Source organism: Dermacentor albipictus, chromosome 1 (assembly GCF_038994185.2).
Source record: "Dermacentor albipictus isolate Rhodes 1998 colony chromosome 1, USDA_Dalb.pri_finalv2, whole genome shotgun sequence".
Classification (NCBI taxonomy): Eukaryota; Metazoa; Arthropoda; class Arachnida; order Ixodida; family Ixodidae; genus Dermacentor; species Dermacentor albipictus.
Window position 1 is genome coordinate 289,738,681 of NC_091821.1, and position 22,850 is coordinate 289,761,530.

Below are 22,850 nucleotides of genomic sequence, written 5' to 3' on the forward strand. Positions count from 1 at the left end.
GCACTACCCCCGGCTGCAAAAGCGCCGTCCCGGAGCGACTAAAGATCGGACTCGGAAGCAGTGTAGTAGGCCTTGAGCCTACTGACATGCACGACATCACTTGATGCCAAAGGAGAGGACGAGGTTGAACCCACAGGAGCAATTTCGTAAGTCACAGGCATCACCTGGCGCAGCACGCAGTAGGGCCCTGTGTATCGCGAAAGGAGTTCTCTGAAAGTCCGACGTGACAGGAGGGCGACCACAGGAGCACGAGCGCACCAGGCGAAAACTGTACGTCACAATGGCGGGCGTTGTAATGACACTGCTGAGTGGCTTGTGAGGCCGTCAGTCGAGCACGGGCAAGCTGGCGTGCATGGTCGGCGAGAGCGATGGCGTCGTGCGCATACTCGCTTGTTGAGATCGCAGCAGGAGGAAGTGCCGTGTCTAGGGGCAAGGTAGGTTCGCGACCGTACAGTAGATAAAATGGAGAAAATCCGGCAGTGTCGTGCCGGGAAGAATTGTACGCAAATGTTACGTAAGGAAGGGCAATGTCCCAGTCATGGTGGTCTTTCGAAACGTACTTGGACAGCATATCGGTAAGAGAACGGTTTAACCACTCTGTCAGGCCATTGGTTTGCAGATGGTATGAGGTAGTCAGTTTGTGTTGAATGGAGCAGGAACGCACAATGTCGGCGATAACTTTCGAGAGGAAGTTTCGACCACGGTCAGTAAGCAGCTGTCACGGGGCGCCATGAAGCAAGATAATGTCACGCAAGAGGAATTCCGTGATGTCAGTGGCGCAACTGGTAGGGAGAGCACGAGTGATAGCGTATCGGGTGGCGTAATCAGTCGCGACACCTACCCATTTGTTCCCAGAGGATGACGTGGGAAAGGGACCGAGCAGGTCTAATCCAACACGAAAGAACCGTTCTACAGGGACGGTGATCGGCTGGAGATGACCGGCAGGTAGCACCTGAGGTGTTTTCCGTCGCTGGCAGAGATAACAGGCAGCAACATAGCGTCGAACGGAGCGGGCGAGAGCAGGCAATAGAAGCGGTGGCGGACGCGGTCGTACGTGCGGGTTACCCCGAGATGTCCTGCAGTGGGTGCGTCATGCATCTCAAAGAGCACAGTCTGTCGTAGCTGTTTTGGCACGACAAGAAGAAGATCAGAGCCGTCAGGGAGGAAGTTCCTTCGATACAGAATGCCGCCCTGGAGGACATATTGGCGAACGGATGCGTCGGTAGGTGTTGAGCGCAGACGCTCGATAAGTGCTCGCAGCGATAGGTCTCGGTACTGCTCATCGGCGATGTTAGCGAAGGCAGACACAGAGAAAATGCCGTTGGCGCTACTACTGTCAGCGTCGTCAGGCTCGTCGACCGGGTAGCGAGACAGGCAGTCAGCGTCCTTGTGTAGTCGGCCAGATTTATAGGTGACAGTATACGAATATTCTTGGAGGCGTAAGGCCCAGCGACCAAGTCTTCCTGTAGGATCTTTCAGTGAGCATAACCAGCAAAGCGCGTGATGGTCTGCGACAACGGAAAAGGTTCGGCCATATAAGTATGGGCGGAATTTCGCAACCGCCCAAACTAGGGCCAGACACTCACGCTCAGTGATGGAATAGTTGCACTCCGCGGTTGAGAGGAGCCTGCTGGCGTAAGCGATAACACGGTCGTGGCCACGCTGGTGTTGTGCCAGTACTGCGCCAATTCCGTGACCGCTGGCATCAGTACAGACTTCGGTAGGCACAGAAGGATCGAAATGGGCCAGAACGGGAGGCGTTGTGAGAATGTCGATTAGATGTGAGAATGCAGAGGCCTCGTTATCACCCCACTGGAAAGGGGCGTCTTTTTTCAAAAGCTCGGTTAGTGCTCGTGCTATGGCGGCGAAATTTCTCACGAAACGGCGGAAGTACGAACAAAGGCCGATGAAGCTGCGCACATCCTTGACACACTTCGGAACAGGGAAGTGCGCAACAGCATGGATCTTGCCTGGGTCCAGTTGCAATCCGTTCGCATCAACGAGATGTCCAAGGACGGTAATCTGGCGACGGCCGAATTGACATTTCGATGCGTTGAGTTGCAGACCGGCTCGACGAAAAACGTCCAGGACTGCTGAGAGGCGCTTGTGCGTAGCGAACGTTGGGGAGAATATGATAACGTCATCCAAGTAGCACAGGCACGTGGACCATGTGAAACCGTCAAGAAGGGAGTCCATCATGCGTTCAGAAGTGGCAGGGGCGTTACGTAGACCAAACGGCGTCACTTTGAATTGATAAAGACCGTCGGGTGTTACAAAAGCAGTCTTCTCGCGGTCGAGATCGTCCACGGCAATCTGCCCGTAGCCGGAGCGAAGGTCAATAGAAGAGAAACAGCGAGCACTGTGGAGGCAGTCAAGGGCGTCATCAATCCGAGGTAGGGGATACACGTCCTTTTTGGTAACCCTGTTGAGGTGCCGATAGTCCACGCAAAAGCGCCATGAGCCATCCTTCTTTTTGACCAGGACAACAGGTGACGCCCATGGACTATATGATGGTTCAATAATGTTCTTGGCAAGCATTTTGCGAACTTCTGCGTGAATGACTTGACGCTCAGCTGGTGACACTCGATACGGGCGGCGATGAATAGGAGGGGCATCGCCGGTATTAATGCGATGTTTGACAGCTGTAGTTTGGGCCAAAGAACGATCGTTAAAGTCAAAAATATCGTGGTAGGAAAACAGAACGCGGTAGAGTTCACGAGCGTGCTCGGACGGCAAGTCGGGCGCAATCATTTTCTGTAAGTCAGCGATGGTACAATTTGCCAACTGCGTTGGTAGAGGAGTATCGGATGAACTGTCGTCTACTGCAATAGATGCTACTGAGTGATCCTCAAATGAGCAAAGCTGGGCCAGAGACATCCCGCGTGGCAGTACTTGTGTCGTCGAGCCAAAGTTGATCACTGGCAGGCAGACGGAATTCGTCGTAATGGATAAAACTGTATCAGGTACTGTGACCCCGTGTGTAAGGAGGACGTTTTGCATAGGAGCTGCGATGTAGTGACCATCGGGGACTGGTGGGGAAGACACTAGGTCAACGTAGGTCAGTGCCGAAGGTGGCAAGCGAACGAAGTCGACGGAACTGAGGCGAGGAAGGTGTTGTTCAGCGGGATCCAGAACAGGCAGGTCAAGGCGGAGAGTACTGGCGGAGCAATCGATGAGAGCAGAATGTGCGGAGAGGAAGTCGAGGCCGAGGATGATGTCGTGGGGACAGTGAGCGATGACTGTGAATAGCACGGTAGTGGAGCGATCGGCGAAGGAGACGCGGGCGGCACACATACCAATTACGGGGGCTGTTCCGCCATCGGCGACACGGACAACAGGCGTCGTGGCGGGGGTGATTATTTTCCTCAGCCGGTTACGAAGATCCGCGCTCATTACCGACAAATGCGCCCCAGTGTCTAGGAGAGCTGATACAGGAACACCGTCGACTTGCACGTCAAGAAGGTTCAGATGAGTGGGCAACGTCAGGAGAGGATTTGGCGGCGTAGGGAGCAATGCAGCGTCACCTCGAGGCGCTGCATCGGCTAGTTTTCCGGCTGGGAGCGGCGTCCGAAGGGAGTCGGCGAATAGGAGCGACGGGGCTGGGGAGAGCGAGATGGTCGTTGTTGGGGCGAAGGCGAACGAGAATAGGAGCGGTTCGGTGCAGGAGAATCAGCGGCGGCGTTATCAGAGCGTGCGGCATAGGGACGAGAAGGGCCACCTGGAGGGCGAGAGTAGGCAGTATAAGTAAACCGGGTCGGGGAATTCCAGCGACTGTGACAGTGCCGAGAAATGTGCCCGATTCAATGGCTGTGGAAACAAATGGGCTCGTCGTCAGCAGTGCGCCATTCAGATGGGTTGCGGAAACGTGGTGGGTAAGAAGATGCGGGACTGGGCGGAATCGAAGCCGGGCGGGTATCGGGATGATGGGCCGAGCAGATGGTATGAAGACCCATGTTTTCGAACTCTTGGTGGACAACTGCCTGTATCAGTGAGACCATGACTGCAGATGTGTTGGTGGGACTGGAGTCGAGGGCAGCCGGATAGGCGGCCTCGATCTCACGGCGGACGATCCTGGTAACGTCGCCAGTGTTGTTGGGACGAGGAGTGTCGACACAGGAAGATGTCGCTGGGGTGTTGGGCAGATGGGCAAACTGCTGGTCAATACGTCGGCTTTTAGCAAGTTCCAGGCAGCGGCACGTTTTATAACAGCATCCACCGTCGCTATGTTGTTGCAAACGAGCAAGTTGAAGGCGTCATCGGCAATGCCTTTGAGGATGTGGGCAACCTTGTCCGACTCAGTCATGTGGGTGTCAACTTTGCGGCACAGAGCCAAGACGTCCTGAATGTACGTGACATAGAGCTCTGTTGACGTCTGTACACGGCTGGAAAGCGCCTTCTGCGCGGCAAGTTGGTGACCGTAGAGGTTGCCGAACAAGTCTCGAAGCTGTGTTTTAAGTGAATCCCAACTGGTGAGCTCATCTTCGTGCGTGCGATACCAAACTCTAGGTGTGCCACCGAGGTAAAAGACTACGTTGGCGAGCATAATAGTAGGGTCCCACCGGTTATTGCGGCTGACGTGTTCATACAGGCTGATCCAGTCATCGACGTCTTCCCCATCTTTGCCCGAGAATACGCCAGGATCACGGGGAGCAGGGAGAGTGATGTAGGTCGTCGAAGTGGCAGCAGGTGTCGGAGCCTGGGGAGTCCGGTTGTCGTCGCCGGGAGCCATGAAGGAAGGCTCGACATACCGTCCACTGCGAAGCTCCGTGACGAGGTACAGGGAACGTCCACCCCTACCAGATATGTTACGTAGGAAGAGGCAGACGAAAAGCTATGTACAAGTATATTTACAAGAAATTACGCTGCGCTAGGCCAAGTGGCAACAGCCCGCGCTAGCTTCTAATCGTCGTCGTCGTCTTCACACTGCTCGCCTTTTCGTGATCGCACATATTGTTCCATAGCAGTATGATGGTGCCCGCTGCCGAAGAGTTTGTTCCATGGTGACGGCCTCGGAAAGAAATTCTGACAGTCTTGGTAGGACTGCGAACGAGACCGCTGAACAGCTGCTCTTTCACTACGCACATCACGTACCGGACCTTCTTCCGACATGCTGGGGTCGGCTCATCGAAAGGGATGAGTCATGTTTTCGACATACATTTCGACACCCTCGTTCGCCATTTGTATACGGGACTGGAGATCACACTCAGCTCGCTCTCGGCGATCAGGGCTCGCATACGTCTCAAGAATCCGGCGCTTGAATTCTGCCCATGAAGTTAGGGCATCTGCACGGTTCTCATACCAAACACATGCGCCATTGTTAAGGCTGAAATATACGTTTTTCAGTTTGTCTGTATCATCCTTGTTGAACGCAGAAACACATTCATAGTGCACCAGCCAAGCTTCAATCCTCATGTATGGCGCCGTGGAAGGAATTCGGCGTTCGCGGATTGAGTAGCGTCCAATGAATCGGCATTTTGCCTTCCATTCCGGTTGGGGTGGTCGAAGCTGCCATTTTCTCTGGGAGGAGTCCAAACTCAGGGGCTTGTCCACAGATCCTTCTGCTGGCACGATGTACAGGCGTAACCACCAGTACGGGGCCGGAGCTCCTGCTGCTGGGAGAGGTTTGGTGCACTGATTAATTACCCAGCACCTCCACCAGTTTGCCACATGCTAAGGCAACAGTAAGCAACAGTACCAGCAGCCAGACACGAAGGGACGGTTCTCCAGCTGGCGTGGGATCTTTGACTTTGTCGTCTTCATCGTCTTTGCTCGGCATGCAATGCTGACCGTTTGCTGGCTCAAAACATCAGGTGGCAATAATATATATATATATATATATATATATATATATATATATAGAGAGAGAGAGAGAGGGGGGGGGGAGGGGGGGAGAGAGAGAGATGGTTTTCGGTATGCCCCTCCCCACTGGTGAAATCGTTGGTACGCCACTGAGTTCACCCCTTCTCTACATCATGACACACAATTCGTGCTGAAGGCAGTAGAACGGTGCTGAGTGTTATCTCCTAAACGTGGTAGATGAAATGCAATTACAAAAAAAAAGGAGTGAAGTATGCAAATTACTAGTTGTACATTGCCTATAACTGTAACTTTGTGCAGTCAGAGTCTGTGCTGCCATATTTTTTTTAACACTTGCCCTGAGCACATTCTTTAACTTAGTGACATATGAGGGAGTCTGAAGGAGATCTCGTGGTACAGGTATACTGCCAAATGAATTCTGCTGATAACCCACAAATGATTTTTTTTTCTTCACTGAGCGCCTAGATTTTGAAACTTCTCAAGTAGACAGTTCTTTCACCTTGACTTTGTTGCGAAATGAAGCAAACTGTGCCCATAAAGGTAGCATTTCCACACTCATTGAGATCATTTACATACTTGCCAAGCTGTGAACTTTACAATTCGTAACATCCTACTGTAGGAAGGGAGCGGCGGAAAGGGAAAGATAGCATGCTTTTTTTTTACTTTCCCTGAGCACATTTTTTTAACTTGGCGACATATAAGGGAGTTTGAAGGAGATCTTGTGGTACAGCTGCATCTGTGCCCAAAAAGGCAGCATTTCCACACTCATTGGGATTGTTTACATACTTGCCAAGCTGTGAACTTTACAATTAATAAAATTCTGTGGGAGGAAGGGAGCAGAGGAAAGGGAAAGATAGCCCACATTTTTTTAATACTTGCCCTGAGCACACTCAAACATAGTGACATATAAGGGAGTCTGAAGATCTCGCTGTACAGGTGTGGCTGTGCCCAAAAAGGCAGCATTTCCACATGCATTAAGATTGTTTACATACCTGCCAAGTTGTGAATTTAGTGGGGGGAATGCCCTTCAGCATTTTGGAGCAGCCATTGGAGCAAGCAAAATCTAATTTTGGAGCAGGTGTAAGCCTCCCAGAAAAGCACACGCAGAAAAACGAAATTTAGTTCAGCATTCTCTTTATTCACATATCATATACTCATAAAAACTAGGAGCATACTAAGTGATTCACCACAGCAAGCTGTGACATAAGCAGCGATCATACATTAACGGAGACATGCTACTGGCAGCGCTCTGCAAAACCACGCAAGGAGCATTAAAGGGACACCATAGAGAGATACAATCTTCCATTTCTTGGTATGAGGTAGATTATTAGAATAGCAAATGAAGGTCACAGTCTTGAATGTATTTTGCACTGCAATACCAGCACTAACTTGACATCACATATTTCAAAGTACTTTTTCGTACTTGGGCCACTGTGGTCCTGTAAAAGGACTTGAAATTTGCTAAGTCGTCTTCCACTCTTATAGGATGGAATGTAGTACAACACTGAAGAACATTTACCTGAGCCTGAGCAGTCGCCATCAAAATCTATGACATCACAGTAGGCTGGGGCGGGAACTCCAAAGCAGGGTCGCCACTTGTCTTTCTAGCATCTGTTTTAAGGTTACGAAACCTGTTCTCACAGTAAGAGCGGCTACTTTATTATTTCTATAAGTAATTTACTAGTGCAGCTGAAATTTGTTTTCTTTATTTTCCCATTAAGGAAGGAGCACTTCGTAGATTTGATATTCTACACATTTAAAATTTGTTTTATGAACCATATCAGGGCGGCGTGAGCATGTAATCTTTTTTATTCCACCACTGATCACAGGAAAGGTATACAGGGCTAGACTACTTGCTCGTGTGCGCTCAACTTTTTTACCACGAGCTTTAGCAAAGGCACATGTATTACCAAAGACATACAGTTGATAAAGAGTATGAACCGTAAATCCACACAAAGCTAGCACCACACACATTCAGTACAGCCCCCAACAGACACACTTAAGTGCACACTGCAAAAGCCACACCACACCTGGCAAGGATTTTTTTGGCAGACACTGACTGAGCACCCAATGGTGGTCCAACTGAATTAATCTCGTTCACTAATGGGTAGCAGCAAACTTCCATATGCAGAGTCATCAGCTAAAGGGTATATTGCCTTTCTGTGTTTATTTTTGTGTAACATTTTTAATTTACATACTTTCAAGCTGTGCTATTTTTTTGTATCTCATGTCCTTGTCTTCATGCAGCTCACCTGGCCTATTATACAAGCAACCCCGACATCTTTACTTTGCGACTGCTTATATATTTATCAGGGTGTCTACCAAGTTGACATTTCCAAATTCCCCGAGTTTTCCAGGTTTTCCCTGAGTGCCTTTGCGAAATTCCCTCAGTGATGCAGAACAATGTTTTATCTCAAGATGGGCTGAAACCATATCGCCCGATGCTGTCACTCTCTAGTAAGCATATGAAAATGTTTTTAAAGAAAACCGACTTAATCTGATTTGAATACTAAGGAGTAGTGTTTATGTTATTCAAAAAAAGAACAGAAGGGAGTGGTTATTAAACTGTACAGCAAATAAAATGTCTTCAAAAAAAATTGCAAATCAAGTTGGACATTCTCAAGTACAAATAAAAAGGAGATGCATACAGAAGCAAATATTTTCGTATATGAGCTATTTCTATCAACTGATAGCAAGCTCAGTGGTATGAGGCCCAAACTTTGTCACAATTGAGATTCTCTCTAAACAGCTCGTAAGTCAACCTCAACTGTCCTGACATACTCTCAGCTCGGGCAAGACGTCTCAGTGTTGTGTTTCACTGTTTTAAAGAGTTTACGTTGGTTTCAATGAGGGACACCTGCATCTCGGCGTTAGCCAACACTTTGTTTTTTTTGAGCTCAGGCTCCTTCAAAGAAGCGATCGCATACTTAATTCCCCGTTCATTCCTCAGTGCGTCGATCCCTTCTGTTCTCATCCTCCTTTCGCCGCGCATTCGCCCCACGCACCATTTGAAGAATACTCTTGGTCAATTTACAGTCAACGCCCAATTTTTCGGACCCCCTAGGGGCCGCGAAAGCTTTCGAAAAATCAGGCAGTCCGAAAAAATAAATCCATGCCTTTTACTGCCCTTAAGGGCACAAATCAACACAGGCAAGTCTGAAAAAGCTCTGACTGCCTGATAGTGCACTCATTCGGCATATCGATGCTCCTACTGTGACAGGTGAGGGCGGGTGCACACGTGTAAAATTAAGGAATACATACTGGGCTTCTTCGATTTTCCACTTCTGGCTACCCGCGGGCTGCCAGAGCCAGCCAGAGCGTCTTCGTTTTTCTCGGGTTGCTCCGCCCACCGCGCTACGCACTTCCGCCGGGCGTTCGTTTTGCTCGCGCTGGACGGCTCTGGCTACCCGCGGGCTGCCAGAACCTGCCAGGACGATTTTGGTCTGGCTGCTCTCTGGAAGTTCTCTGGCTAGCAGACGACTAAAAGAGGCAATGGGCGCTCGCCGCCATCTTTACGGGGACTTCACGGATTTCAACGCGGGCGCTTGAGGAGTTAAATTTATCTCGCTCAGTCAACTGTATACGGTCATCTCCGGATTTCCTTACTTCTAGCGTTATCTTTTTAGGTGCTAACGCTCCGTTCCGCATCGCGAAGCGGTGTGATACGAGCCGTGGTGAACTGTTTGAAGCTTTTGTGTGTGTGTGTCCCCTGATTGCTTCTTCGCGGTGGTAAACAGCGCGCCGCGCTCTCATGCGTGCATGTTATCTGCATCGTGTTCCACGCGAGTTGTAGACGCTCATTCACACATTGCGGTACATCTTGGTTTCGTCTTTCTCTGGTGGCGTTCCTTTTCACATATTTCGCGTATGTATATCTCTCCTTTCTCTGCAGTTCGCGAAGGCTTTGCAGTTAGCCCGTGTTCGCTCCGTCTCTCCGTCGTATGCTTAGGTGGCAGCTCGAATTGATTGCACTGATTGCACTCGGTACATTTAGACACACGTACATTGGCTTATTGCTCTCATGATTGCGACCAATGTTGTTTTTCGTGTGAAACGTTTCGCTGGTCACAGGCGACGTGCATTTTCACGCGCCAGCCGCGTCCAGCTCCTTAAATGAGAAGCACCATCAGCCACAACAAACTTTCTGAAATCGAAGCTCATGCAGGTAGGCGCGAAATTTTATGCGTATGAGACGTACCCGATAACCTGCTTTCTCATGTCTTGTGATGACACAGCGCCAACTCATCAATGTCGCCGGAGGGCGACGTGATCGCTGCGAATAGGGATCTTCCAGCTATCGCTTTCGATATACAATCACGATTTCGCGTCTTGTCATCTGCCGCGTCGGAGGCCATCTGTTGCGCTGCGCAAGGCGAGGTTCGCCCAGTACGCGTCCTGCGACGAGTCGCGCGAAATCGCGCGAAAGCGATCGTATTCCTGAATGCAACTATACATTTTCAAGGTGGCAACGCATAAATGGGCCGACTAGGCCGAGCGCGCGTCGGCCTCGACGGGCGCTGCCATGTTGGTAGCATGTTTACATTCGGCCAGCTGTACCGGCGTTCGATTTTGCAAACTTCGGGCAGGTTCGGGTTGTCTTGGGATCCCAGCCCACGTGACTTCCTGTCAGAACCGGAACTAGCTGGCTGCCGTCTGGCTACCAGCGGGCTGCCAGAACAGCGAAAATCGAAGAGGCCCACTGTGTCCCGTGACAATTGCCCCTTTCTACGCTTGTTAAGTTTCACCGCTTCACACGACTGTACTGAGGCGAAACTGACTTTCGGGAACCAGCATTATGCAATGCGCCGTGCTTTCCGAACTTCGAACCCAAAATTATTGCTGACAGCGGAGAAATGAAGAAACACGGCACCAAACGGCAAGAAGCTGAATAGCGAACGTCGAAGAAGCTAGGCCTAGCGTTGCCGCAGTGGTGGCTACGGCTGCCAGCGGATCTGCGTGCGAGAGCACCGGTTCAAGGCAGCGAGGTAATAAAAATGGCAGCAGCGGTGGCTTTCATTAATGCCGTTTCGGACCTGCGATCACGCAACACATCCGGAAAATCGGTCGGCGAAGAGTTCTCGCGTCTGAAATCTCAGACGTTATGATACATTGACTCTATGGGGTACGTGGTGGTGCCGCGAAGCCGTCCAAATTATCGGGAATCCGGAAAGTCGGTCGTTGACTGTACACTGACAACTCCTCCAGCCGACAACTGGGCGCCAAAGACGACTAGTTACGATTCCTGCCTGTTACTCGAGCCAGCATAACCGCGACTTTCGACCATTTTAATAAAATTACAGCTAATTTTCCCTGATAGAGGAACAAATTCACAGAGTTTTCCCTGATTTTTTCCAGACTACCCAAAATCCCTGAGAATTCCCGGTTTTCCAGGTTGGTAGACACCCTGATTTATTTCTATAGCATTAACAAGAGGGTGGCAAGTCTTGTTGCGAAACTTAATTAGAGGTACAAATTGAAGGTCGTACAGGTCTATGCCCCTACATCCAGTCATGATGACCAGGAAGTCTAAAGCTTCTATGAAGACGTGGAATCGGCGATGGGCAAAGTCTAAACAAAATACACTATACTGATGGGCGACTTCAATGCCAGGGTAGGCAAGAAGCAGGCTGGAAACAAGTCAGTGGGGGAACATGGCATAGGTTTTAGGAATAGCAGGGGAGAGTTATTAGTAGAGTTGGCAGAACGAAATAATATATGGATAAGGAACACCTTCTTCCGCAATTGGGATAGCCGAAAGTGGACATGGAGGAGCTCAAATGGCGAGACTAGAAATGAAATAGACTTCACACTCTGCGCTAACCCTGGCATCATACAAGATGTGGACATGTTTGGCAAGGTGCACTGCAGTGACCAAAGGATGGTAAGAACACGAATTAGCCTAAACTTGAGGACGGAAAGGAAGAAACTGGTACATAAGAAGCTGATCAATGAGTTAGCGGTAAGAGGGAAAATCGAGGAATTCCAGATCAGGCTACAGAACAGGTATTCGGCTTTAGCTCAGGAAGAGGACCTTAGTGTTGAAGTAATAAACGACAATCTTATTGGCATCATTGAGAAGTATGCAATAGAAGTCAGTGGCAACTTTGTTAGGCAGGATACCAGTAAGCTATCACAGGAGACGAAAGATCTGATTAAGAAATGCCAATGTATGAAAACCTCTAACCCTACAGCTAGAATAGAACTGGCAGAACTTTCCAAGTTAATCAACAAGCTTAAGACAGCTGACATAAGGAAGTATAATATGGATAGAATTGAACATGCTCTCATGAACAAAGGAAGCCTAAAAGCAGTGAAAAAGAAACTAGAAATAGGCAATACCTCATGACCTCAAGCGTACCAAAATCTTGGAAGAACGCCAACATAATCCTAATCCATAAGAAAGGGGACACCAAAGACTTGAAGAACTATAGACCAATGAGTTTACTGTCCGTTGCATACAAAGTATTTACTAAGGTAATCGCAAATAGAATCGGGAACACCTTAGACTTCTGTCAACCAAAGGACCAGGCAGAATTTTGTAAAGGCTACTCAACAATAGACAGTATTCACACTATCAATCAGATGATACAGAAACTATTATGCAGAACATAACCAACCCTTATATATAGATTTCATTGATTACGAGAAAGCGTTTGATTCAGTCGAAACCTCAGCAGTCATGCAGGCATTATAGAATCAGGGTGTAGACGAGCCGAATGTGAAAATACTGAAAGATATCTATAGCGGCTCCACAGCCACCGTAATCCCCCATAAAGAAAGCAACAAAATCCCAATAAAGACGGGCGTCAGGCAGGGAGATACAATCTCTCCAATGCTATTCACAGCATGTTTACAGGAGGTATTCAGAGACCTGGAATGGGAAGAATTGGGGATAAGAGTTAATGGAGAGTACCTTAGTAACTTGCGATTCGCTGATGATATTGCCTTGCTTAGTAACTAAGCAGACCAATTGCAATGCATGCTCACTAATCTGGAGAGGCAAAGCAGAACGGTGGGTCTAAAGATAAATCTGCAGGAAACTAATGTTTAACAGTCTCGGAAGAGAACAGCAGTTTACGATAGGTAGCGAGGCACTGGAAGTGGTAAGGGAATACATCTACTTAGGGCAGCTAGTGACCGTGGATCCAGATCATGAGACTGAAATAATAAGAAGAATAAGAATGGGCTGGGGTGCGTTTGGCAGGCATTCTCAGATCATGAACAGCAGGTTGCCATTATCCCTCAAGAGAAAAGTGTGTAACAGCTGTGTCTTACCAGTATTCACCTACGGGGCAGAAACCTGGAGGCTTACGAAAAGGGTTCCACATAAACTGAGGACGACACAACGAGCTATGAAAAGAAGAATTATAGGTGTAACATTAAGGGATAAGAAAAGAGCAGATTGGGTGAGGGAACAAACGCGAGTTAATGACATCTTAGCGAAATCAAGAAAAAGAAATGGGCATGGGCAGGACATGTAATGAGGAGGGAAGATAACCGATGGTCATTAAGGGTTACGGATTGGATTATAAGGGGAGTGTAGCAGGGGGCGGCAGAAAGTTGGGTGGGCGGATGAGATTAAGAAGTTTGCAGGGACAACATGGCCACAATTAGTACATGACTGGGGTATTTGGAGAAGTATGGGAGAGGCCTTTGCCCTGCAGTGTGCATAGCCAGGCTGATGATGATGATATATTTATTTGAAATACCCCTAAGGGCCCTCAAGCGAGGGTAACACAGAAAGGGGGGAGGCGACCCAAACTTGCGCATGAAAAATACAGCACTAGAGCTCTGCACACTTCAGCGCCTGTAATAAATTTTATAGTGATTTTTTTAAGTCAACATTGAGTGGAATCCCTGGACGGCTCCTCTCAACTTCGGATAGCCCAACAGCTGTAGAGAGTTTTGCCACCAAGGATCGACACAGATGGTCCTGCATCAACCAGAAGAGTCTCTTAATATGACAATGTCCTATTCTTCGATCACTCAATGAGCTACTGTATTTTTCCTGCTCCCATGAGTTGACTGCAACAGACTTTGTTATCAAACCTGCCAAATATAGCTTGCATTTTATGACTTGCATGCTGTACCACAGTGCCCAGTACTCCTGCATTGAAGACTGAATCATGCACCTTGGCGAGTGTGCTTCTCATAAAATGGCCATCAGTTGCCTTTCAAACGATAGCATGCTTATTAAATCACAGATGCTTGAACTTGTTTCAGCACTGGAACGGCCTTCTTTTATTGAGTTTGATGTCAAGTTCATGCTACTTCCGCATGGTGAATTGAAATCTCTGTATTGATGCATCGCTCATTCATATGCACTAGTAATTATTAGTGTGTGCAATGGAGCTATAAATAGCCCTCCACAGATTACCTCCCATGAAAAGAAATGACGTTGAACTAGCCCCCCATTGGCAAGGCCCAAAAACCACAAACGCACTCTGCTAAGAGTTTATCTATTGTCCACGGCAATTAACCAACCACGATTACATTGACAGGGTTATAGATGCGACAATGATGCAATCGCAGCGCTATACCCCACTGAAGAGGCACTGGCAGTAGCCTCTAAGCAGAGCTGCCTTGTGCCGAAAGTAAAAAAAATACAACCAACCTCACACGGGCACTTCAGAGGCCCTTGAACTGGCAGTCTCTCTACTCATTGGCAAATTGGGTGCTGCCACACACGCTGATTCGGTGGCCACCGAGTCAAAAAGTCAATCGAGTCAACAGTTTCATGCAACTCTTTCGAACTCTCGAAGGTCTTGTAGTAGCAATTGCATGCCCTCTCGTAGCAGTGTTTTGAAACAAACACGATAAAGAAATGTCTGCCCCCAAAACATTCTCTAAAAACTATCAGCACCGAGTTAGATACTTTTATACATGCAGGTAGATTGTGCTACGAATGACTGGTTAGTTTTCTTTTTTTTTTTTTCTTGTGAGGCTTTGGTATGGTGACCATCACGACACTCGTTCATAACGTGGAACAAGTGAAACTCTCAAGAGCCGTTGAAAACTGCTGAGTGGTAGCAAAACAACACCTTCAACCGAGTTTGGCAGTGTCAAAGGACCTCGACTCAAGGGCCCTTAAAATGTGACCATGCGACTTGGGTATAACGGTGCAGAGAAACTAAAACTATAATGATAATTGTGAATGACATCACAGTTTCACGTGCAATATGATAGTGCAAGACCTGCAGACCTAATAACATCTATGGAGTGCACTCAAAGGACGGGTATAGGTTTATTCGATTCAGCCAAGTTTCTCTGCACCTTGTGCACCTACTAACGGTTCACTGCACCTAGGCCTTCGATTCACTTAAGTGCAGTGGTGCACCCTGCACCCCCGTGCTCGATTGAGCGGGGTGCAGGGCAAGGTGCTACCGCAGTGCACCCTTGAACCCTGCAGTGAGTGGTTGCAGCCTGGCACACCATAACTGGCACCACCTGCACCTTTTTATTTGTGGTGCCATGCACCTTCTCTGAATCACCTTTTATGACCTTTTATGAGAACAACACTCACATTGCTACAGACAGCCATTCCCCAGCCCAAATAACTCCAGCAACCCTCTACCGTACGTTATGCAGCGTCGTGCGCAGACGTCTTAAAGCCAGTGGTGGACATTTTCAGCATCTCCTGTAGTAATCACGGCACTACCGAACGTAAAACTTAAAATTTTAAGACCACCCTTTCCACTTAACGGCTATATTTTTCGGGCACTCCGGACAAGCACGTAAACGCCTGCTTCCACCGATTCCTTGAAGATTGAGCCGCAACACCGGGAATCTGAATTGCATGGCCAAACCTAGTCGCACAAGGCTCAACTTCGTAATTGCGACTCTATAAATCATGAAACGTTCATGAGGAATAAGCTCTTGACCGCTGGAGATTGGCTCAAAGTTGCAGCCATCCCTTCAGTATAACATCCCAAGGAAACATTCAAGAAAATGCACTCAACAGAAATCTGTACGATCTATGCGAAACACGCTTCTCTGAAATTCGCCGTGCTTAAAAATAATAGCAGCAAACGCAGAGAAGCAACACAAGAAAGTTATCAAGTACGCTTTGGCGGCGCCTCCAGGACACCCGAGGAGTGGGGTGGGGGGAGAGGAGTGACACCAAAGCGTGAGGATCGCCTGGGCCTCCGCGTGCGCACGGCATGCCCGACAGTATACGCCGAGGCCTCGCCGGCCCGAACCCGCGGACCGCCATGGTTCCAGCTTTGATCTCGCGGCTGCCACTTGGGTGCCCTGCACCGCCCGCTTTATTTTAATCACCTTAATCACCTTATTTTAATCACCTGAAACCTCCGTCTGCCGTATTGAATACTACCGATTACAACGGTTGCAGTGTGGTACCTGCGACAAATCCTTCGCATTCACGGGGCACCTCAGAAGGTTCCGCGAAAACACAGAAACCAATAACGCTGCTTACCTTTGCGCAACGGATGTTCATTTTCAAGATAAATAAAGTGCAGGAGCACAGGTCTTGGACAAGTCAACGTCTCAATGTACGATCACAAAACACTAAGCCACGGCTACCACGGCCACCTGAACGTCGCCCCCGAGGGCTCCATAGAATAACGACCAACATTAGAGAAGGGAAACTGTACCTTCCGCAGTGGTACGAAAATAAGCAGCGGCAGCGCATGAAACTTAGCGGGGGGGACGCCAGATGGCGACGCTTAACATGGCAAAGTAGGGTGGAAAACTTTTTCCATGGGCCGCCACTCCTGCGACCCGGTCGTAGGAGTGGAAAGGGGGGGTAACCGTTATAGTGCCCTGGTCGTACGAACGGTTAGGGGCCCGAAAGCGTTAGGTTCACCCAAATAGCCGCTAAATAATGGTTTGGCTTGGCTCTGTATATTATTTTTAAATAGGTGTCGCTAAAGTGATGGACGCGACGTGAGCTCCATTCTGCCCGTGCGGACTTCGGCCGTGCCCCTGGCTGCTCGTGTGGTTTACTAGCTTTGTGGAACGCGACGATCGAGCCCAGAATCGGTGCTTCCGTTCTGTCCGTGCGGTCTTCGCCTGGGTCAGTGGCTGTGGAGAAGTGATTGTAGCTGTTTGATGTCGTTATATGTGAGAGCTTGTGGCGAAGTGATTGAGTATGGCCGTAGTGGTTCTGCTCATGTAGTGTTTTGCGGACTTCACCTGTGCCTGTGACTGATCGTGTTGCCCAATAGCTTTGTGAAAAACCGACGTGGTTTGTGTGGATGTCATCGCAGCGTTTGCCAGCTCCTGGGTGGCCCGTGTGCCAGTTATTGATGGCGTTGCCCAGTAGCTTTGCGGAAGTTGATGTACCTTGTGTGGATTTCGTTGCCGCTTATGACTGCCTTAATTATAGGTGGTCACACGCTGCCTTTTGAAGCGCGTCCGAGCGCGAGAAACTTCACCGATGCTTTTGTTAACAACGTGGACGTCTCGAATTGTTAGCTAGAAATCAACCAGCAGCAAGCCAAGTCTTTATTTTGTGGTTTTTCGAGCTTATGCTCATGCGAGCAGCAGAAGAACAAAAGGTCCGTTACATAATGTCAGTTCCATAAAATCAGCTTTGCCGCAATACAGTCATGTTATGCGGTGAAGCATACGTAACGTATTGCGGTAAAGTATATGAAAAAGTAGGCAGGGACCACTGCGTTACTGGGGCGATTTTATTGTATTATGGTCATGGCCGTGCGCGAACAAGGAAAAATCATGGTCGAAGCGCATGGCACAAACCTTGCCAATGCTTCAATTGGAAAAAGAAAGAAAACGAATTGGAGTGGGTGATGCCAAAAACAAAGCCTTGACTTTTGTATTATCAAAGCAGTTCCGAGAATAGCCAATCATATTCCAAGCTCCTGCATTATTTATGATTGTTTAAAGTATATGCATATATTGTGCACCAGCCTTAGCACCAATTCTAATGTACTTTAATTATGTAAGTTTAATAACATGTGGCAAATATATAATTTGTGCTGTATGGTGTTGTGCTGTTTAAAAGCTGCTGCTTTCATGTGGTAATGTGTACATTGGCTGGAAGAGTTGATGCATCCTCCTTATAGAACTCACTGAAAGGTAAACCACCTGTCAAGCCATCATTGTTCTTGCAGTTGTACACCAGATTTCACAAACATGGGGACAGTTATGATATAGAAAGAGTAGCTGAGGCTTAACATATCCACATGCATGCACAGGAGTGCAGGAGTCGACCATCTATCTCTCTAACTCAGGTTGAATGTGCATACTTGAGTAACATGTAACACTTGTTGGGTGTCAGGTTTCTTTTATTGTAAGCCTAGTTTGTGTTTTTTCTCCCACTTGTAGGTTTTATTGTGTGTTGCTGTGTATGTATATAATTGCTTCCAGAGTGGCTTTCTTGTTGCTAATAAGTTTAGAGAAGGCAGCGTTCTTCATTTTGTGCATCAGACAGCAAGTGAGCATGTTTCAAAGGATGTTGGATTTTGTTGCCATAAGCAACAAAAAGGCATAAGCATATAGACTGCTTGCTGGAGGTACTCTTTATAGCATTAAGGATATTATCATGCTGATAACTCAGTGCACAATAATTAGATCACATCAGGTCCGACATGTCTCCTTGCCACCATGAAATCTTGTCAGATGCATAACACGGGAAATACACCACAGATCTTGACCAGCCATTCTCATTTGTGGTCTCGACCTCCTACCACTGAGCAGACTGGTCCAAGAGACAAAACATGCAACTTTTATCTGATTAAATGTAGTGCATGTTGCACAAAATTAGATGTCAGGTGTTATTGTTGACACAGATACATATCTGTGAGCCTCATAAACTAATGTCAAAAGAAAGAGAGTAATACCCATGAAATGCACTCTTGGTAGGATGGCAGGACCAATCTCTTGCAGAGTTAAATAACAACCATGCAGCAGTATCATGATATCAAGCTGAACAATAATTTTCTCCAAGAATAGTTTTCTTCATGCAACATTGCACTGATAGTCTTGAAATACAATACCCATTGCTAACAGGAGGCCTTCCAAGTTATGCATGACAGGAAGGCATATTTTAGGAAGCAAAAATGAAAACGGAGCCGGTTAACTATAAAAGTTGTGAATGCAACTCTGCAGAAGTTAGAAAAATGAACCAAATGGAATAGTTTAAATGTAAGTGGTTTAGAGACAAAAGGCCGTCTTATTCCATGCAGAAAAGCAAGCAGAGGTTGAAATGCTTTCCACATACATACCTTCAAGGTGCATGTTCAGGGTCTGTCCTGAGAGCAATGTCAGTAAGGCGATCAAAAATCATTTATTGAATTCGTTGTTACAAAAAGTTTAAAAATCTTCAAAATACTCTCCTTTTGCGTCAATACATCGGCTCCAGTGAGACTTCCAGGTCTCGAATGCATTGCAGTAGTCCTCCTCCGGAATGGCCTTTAATGCTGTGGTGCTAGCTGCTTTCATCACGTCCGCTGTCCCAAAATGATTGCCTTTCAGGGGTGTTTTGAGGCATGGAAGCAGAAAAAAGTCAGGGGGGAGCCAAGCTCGGGCTGTATGGGGGCTGGGGGATCGTTGGCCCCACTGCATTAACCAGGTAGTCGGTGACGATGAAGGCACTGTGGGCCAGCACATTATCGTGGTGCAACTTCCAGTTGTGTGCAATGTCCGGCCGGATATGTTGAACCCTGCGTTTCAGTCTTTCAAGGACATCCACATAAAATTTGGAGTTCACAGTGGTTCCAGGTTCTTCAAACTCATGATGAACCAGTCCGTGGATGTCGAAAAAAAACAATAAGCATGATCTTGATCTTTGATTTGCTCATCCTGGCTTTCTTCTGGAGAGGGGACGAGTGTGTGTGCCACTCAGATGATTGCCTTTTGGTCTCCAGGTCATATTGAAATACCGAAGTCTCGTCTTCTGTAATGACGTTGTCCAAAAATTTTCGCTCACGTTTGCACATGTTGAGATTTTCTTGGCATGTTTCAATGCCGCGTGACTTTCCGTTGTCAGTGAGCACTTTTTGAACCATTTGTGTGCACGCCTTCCGCATGCCGATATTGTTTGTGACAATTTCATGAACTTGGGTTTTCGAAACGTTTAACATGTCGGCCATTAAACGAACACTTAATCGTTGGTCTGAGTTCAGCAGTTCTCTCGCTCGTGTCACATTGTCAGTCGTAGTGGTCGTGGATGGCCATCCAGCGCAGTCCTTGTCGTCGCCCTCTTTCCAGCCTTCCAAAAGGCCTTGTGCCACCGAAACACTTGCCGATCTGACCAGGCATGTTCTTTATAAGCAGTCTTGAGCATAGTAACAGTTTCCGCAGCGGTATTGCCAAGTCTCACACAAAACTTGATCGCAAATCTTTGCTCTAATGAGTGCTGCATTTTCACTTGCACAAGAATAAAAAACAGCTCACCGACGGGCCCGTCCGACACTCTCCGATGTTCGGAGCACACTGACTAACGGACCGCTGCTTAGCTGGATTCCGTCACTACTAGTTTCAACCAGTTAGACCGCTGTGACATAAGTCACATCACAATAAATTTACTGACATTACTTTCAGGACAGACCCTGTATGTGGTGATAGACAAGCTTTTTAGATATAAATGTTGGGAACCTGGATGGAGGTGAGGGCCATGTACAGTAAAAACAAGATGTATAAGGTCAAAAATTAATTCTTTTAGTCAGAAATTGGTCAGTGGTGTCTGGCTTCTCTTGTTCCCTGGCCCTGGATGGTGAATACAAAGTTATATATATATATATATATATATATATATATATATATATATATAATTTCGTACAATCAAGCATAGAATCATTGCCTTCTACCTGAGCTAACGTATGGGGCAGAAACTTGGAGGTTTCTTGGAGACAAAAAAGGGCATTGTGTTGTCATGTTGGAAAACACTTTTCCAGAGGAGGGTGTGTCAGCCACTGACATCAATTTTAATGAAATTTATACCAATATAGCTGACATAAAATGTTGAGCTGTCATGAAGTTGAATCAGTTTGGTTTGACAACAGTCTCAAATGATGTTAAGGTGGAAAAAGGTTTTCTTTTATGTGCCTTCTTCAGTGCAAAACACACAAGCTTAGGGAATCCATTTCAGAACCATTGTGTCGGAATATAAATCATGGCTTCATGTTTCAGAATTTCTGCAGACACACCTTGACAGGCTGGGAATCAACGACCAATTTCTTGCTGCCAGCTTTCAGACTGTTGTACACTTCCTGCAGGAGCATAATTTGGGAAAATGGGCAGGCTTTAGTATAGATGCAGAAGATTTATACAATTCTTTGCCGCAGGTGCGTCTCTTGCAGTTTGTTAAGGACTGCATACACAAGCAAACAGGTTAGCTGGAATTTGCTGAAAGGTGTAAAATTCTTCTTGCAAACTTTCTGGAGCTTCTTTATTTCTATTTAAGGTCAATTTTGGTCTGGTGGGAAAGTAAAATATGTGTCCAGAATGCTGGCATCTGCATAGGTTCCGGTGTTGCACCAGTGCTCAGTAATATCTTAAGTTATGTTGACCAGAAGATAATCAAAACCTGAGTGGGCTTGCTCTTAAAATTTTCAGATACGTGGATGATTATTTGTTTTTCATGAGCAAATGATAACTTTCACAGAGCTGTCATCGAAGTACTGAAGCTATTGAGAGAACAATAGCAAGGTTTCAACTTCACTTAAGAAGTTCCAGAAAAAAAATGTGCTGCAACTTCTTATGTCAGGCTTACTTTTATGTGGGATCACGTATGCTGGGGATATCAGTTGAGAACTTCTAAGCTCCTTCTTGATTATAGGTCTAGCCATCCAAAACTTATTAAGTACAGTATTGCCACTCACGCAATTAGAGATGCCCCAACCAAGAGCTATCCTCACCTTATCCTTGAAAGTGTAAGGAATCTGGTGACAAGGCTTAATGAGGCAGGTTATTCAGTTTCATTGGTTTCTTTATATTGAAGCACGTTAATTAAGGAACTTAAGGTGCGACCAGGGTGGAAGAAGCTTAAGGAGCAAGAGCGGAACAAAGTTGCCATTATCCCCTCTATTAATTGTCGCACAGGCAGAAAAAGGTGGCTTCTAAGTTCCAGGAGAGGATTGGGTTTTCATTTAAAGATAAGCTGAAGGGAATTTGTGAAGCAATAAACAAGCACATTCTTCACAACGGGTGTCTGAGCAGGGAGGACTGCAAAGTGAAATATAGCATACAGTTTGTCTCTTGCACACAAAATGTTGTTTATTCGATTCCTTTTTCTTGAAGCCTACAAAATGTATATCAGTCAGACTGGAAGGTGCCTAAACATTCGACTAAGGAAGTACCATAGTTTTTTAAAGGTTTTTGCGCATCCACACCTTTCTGTGCATTGTTGCAGCATTGGGCTTCATCCAGTTTTTGAAAGTACTATTCTGCTGTTCACACACTGTGAAAAGCTCTCACATGAATTAATGGAGGCTTATCACATTAGAAAGAAAGGCTCACTATGTGCGAGCCAGCCATCCATCTCGCTGTAAGATAGCGAGTTGCCGTGTTAGATCTTAAGTAAAGCCACTGAGTTGCATTGTGCCTTAGTAATTGTTTTTTTACATTGATTAATCAGCCGTGACATGTGTGTTGCCGTCAAAACATGTGCATTCGGTGATGTGAAGGTTGTTTTGGTATGTATCTGCATATGCTAGGGGGCCGGGTGTTGGTCACATGATGTGTGTTATATATTGGTTGTTTTCTTTCAATAAACTTCATTTGATAGTGCTGTATCCTGTCCCATTCTATTACTTTTGTCAGCATCTGTCATGCAGTAGCTGCCATGAAGCTTCAACAACTTGCCCAATTTTCTATCGTATTTTCTATCGTATGGAGCATTAGAGTTACGGAATGGGTGCCAGGGTGCCATGGTATATGTGTGTGTGTGTGTGTGTGTGTGTGTGTGTGTGTGTGTGTGTGTGTGTGTGTGTGTGTGTGTGTGTGTGTGTGTGTGTGTGTGTGTCTGTGTGTGTGTGTGTAAAGGTAAAATGGTGGTAAGGTGGGGTGGTAAAAGTAAAATGAGATTTTCACATCATGACTAGTCCTTT

At 47.0% G+C, this 22,850-nt stretch overlaps 1 protein-coding gene across 1 annotated transcript in view; it reads right to left on the minus strand.

Moving 5' to 3' along the window:
• Positions 1-16,418, minus strand: part of vnc (GNAT family N-acetyltransferase vnc) — a 129,714-nt gene extending 113,296 nt beyond the window's left edge. Inside the window, exon 1 of the mRNA XM_070531427.1 lies at positions 16,253-16,418. Coding sequence (XP_070387528.1) covers positions 16,253-16,273 — 21 coding nt within the window. The 5' untranslated portion in view covers positions 16,274-16,418. The remainder of the gene's footprint in view (positions 1-16,252) is intronic.
• Positions 16,419-22,850: the final 6,432 nt, after the last annotated feature.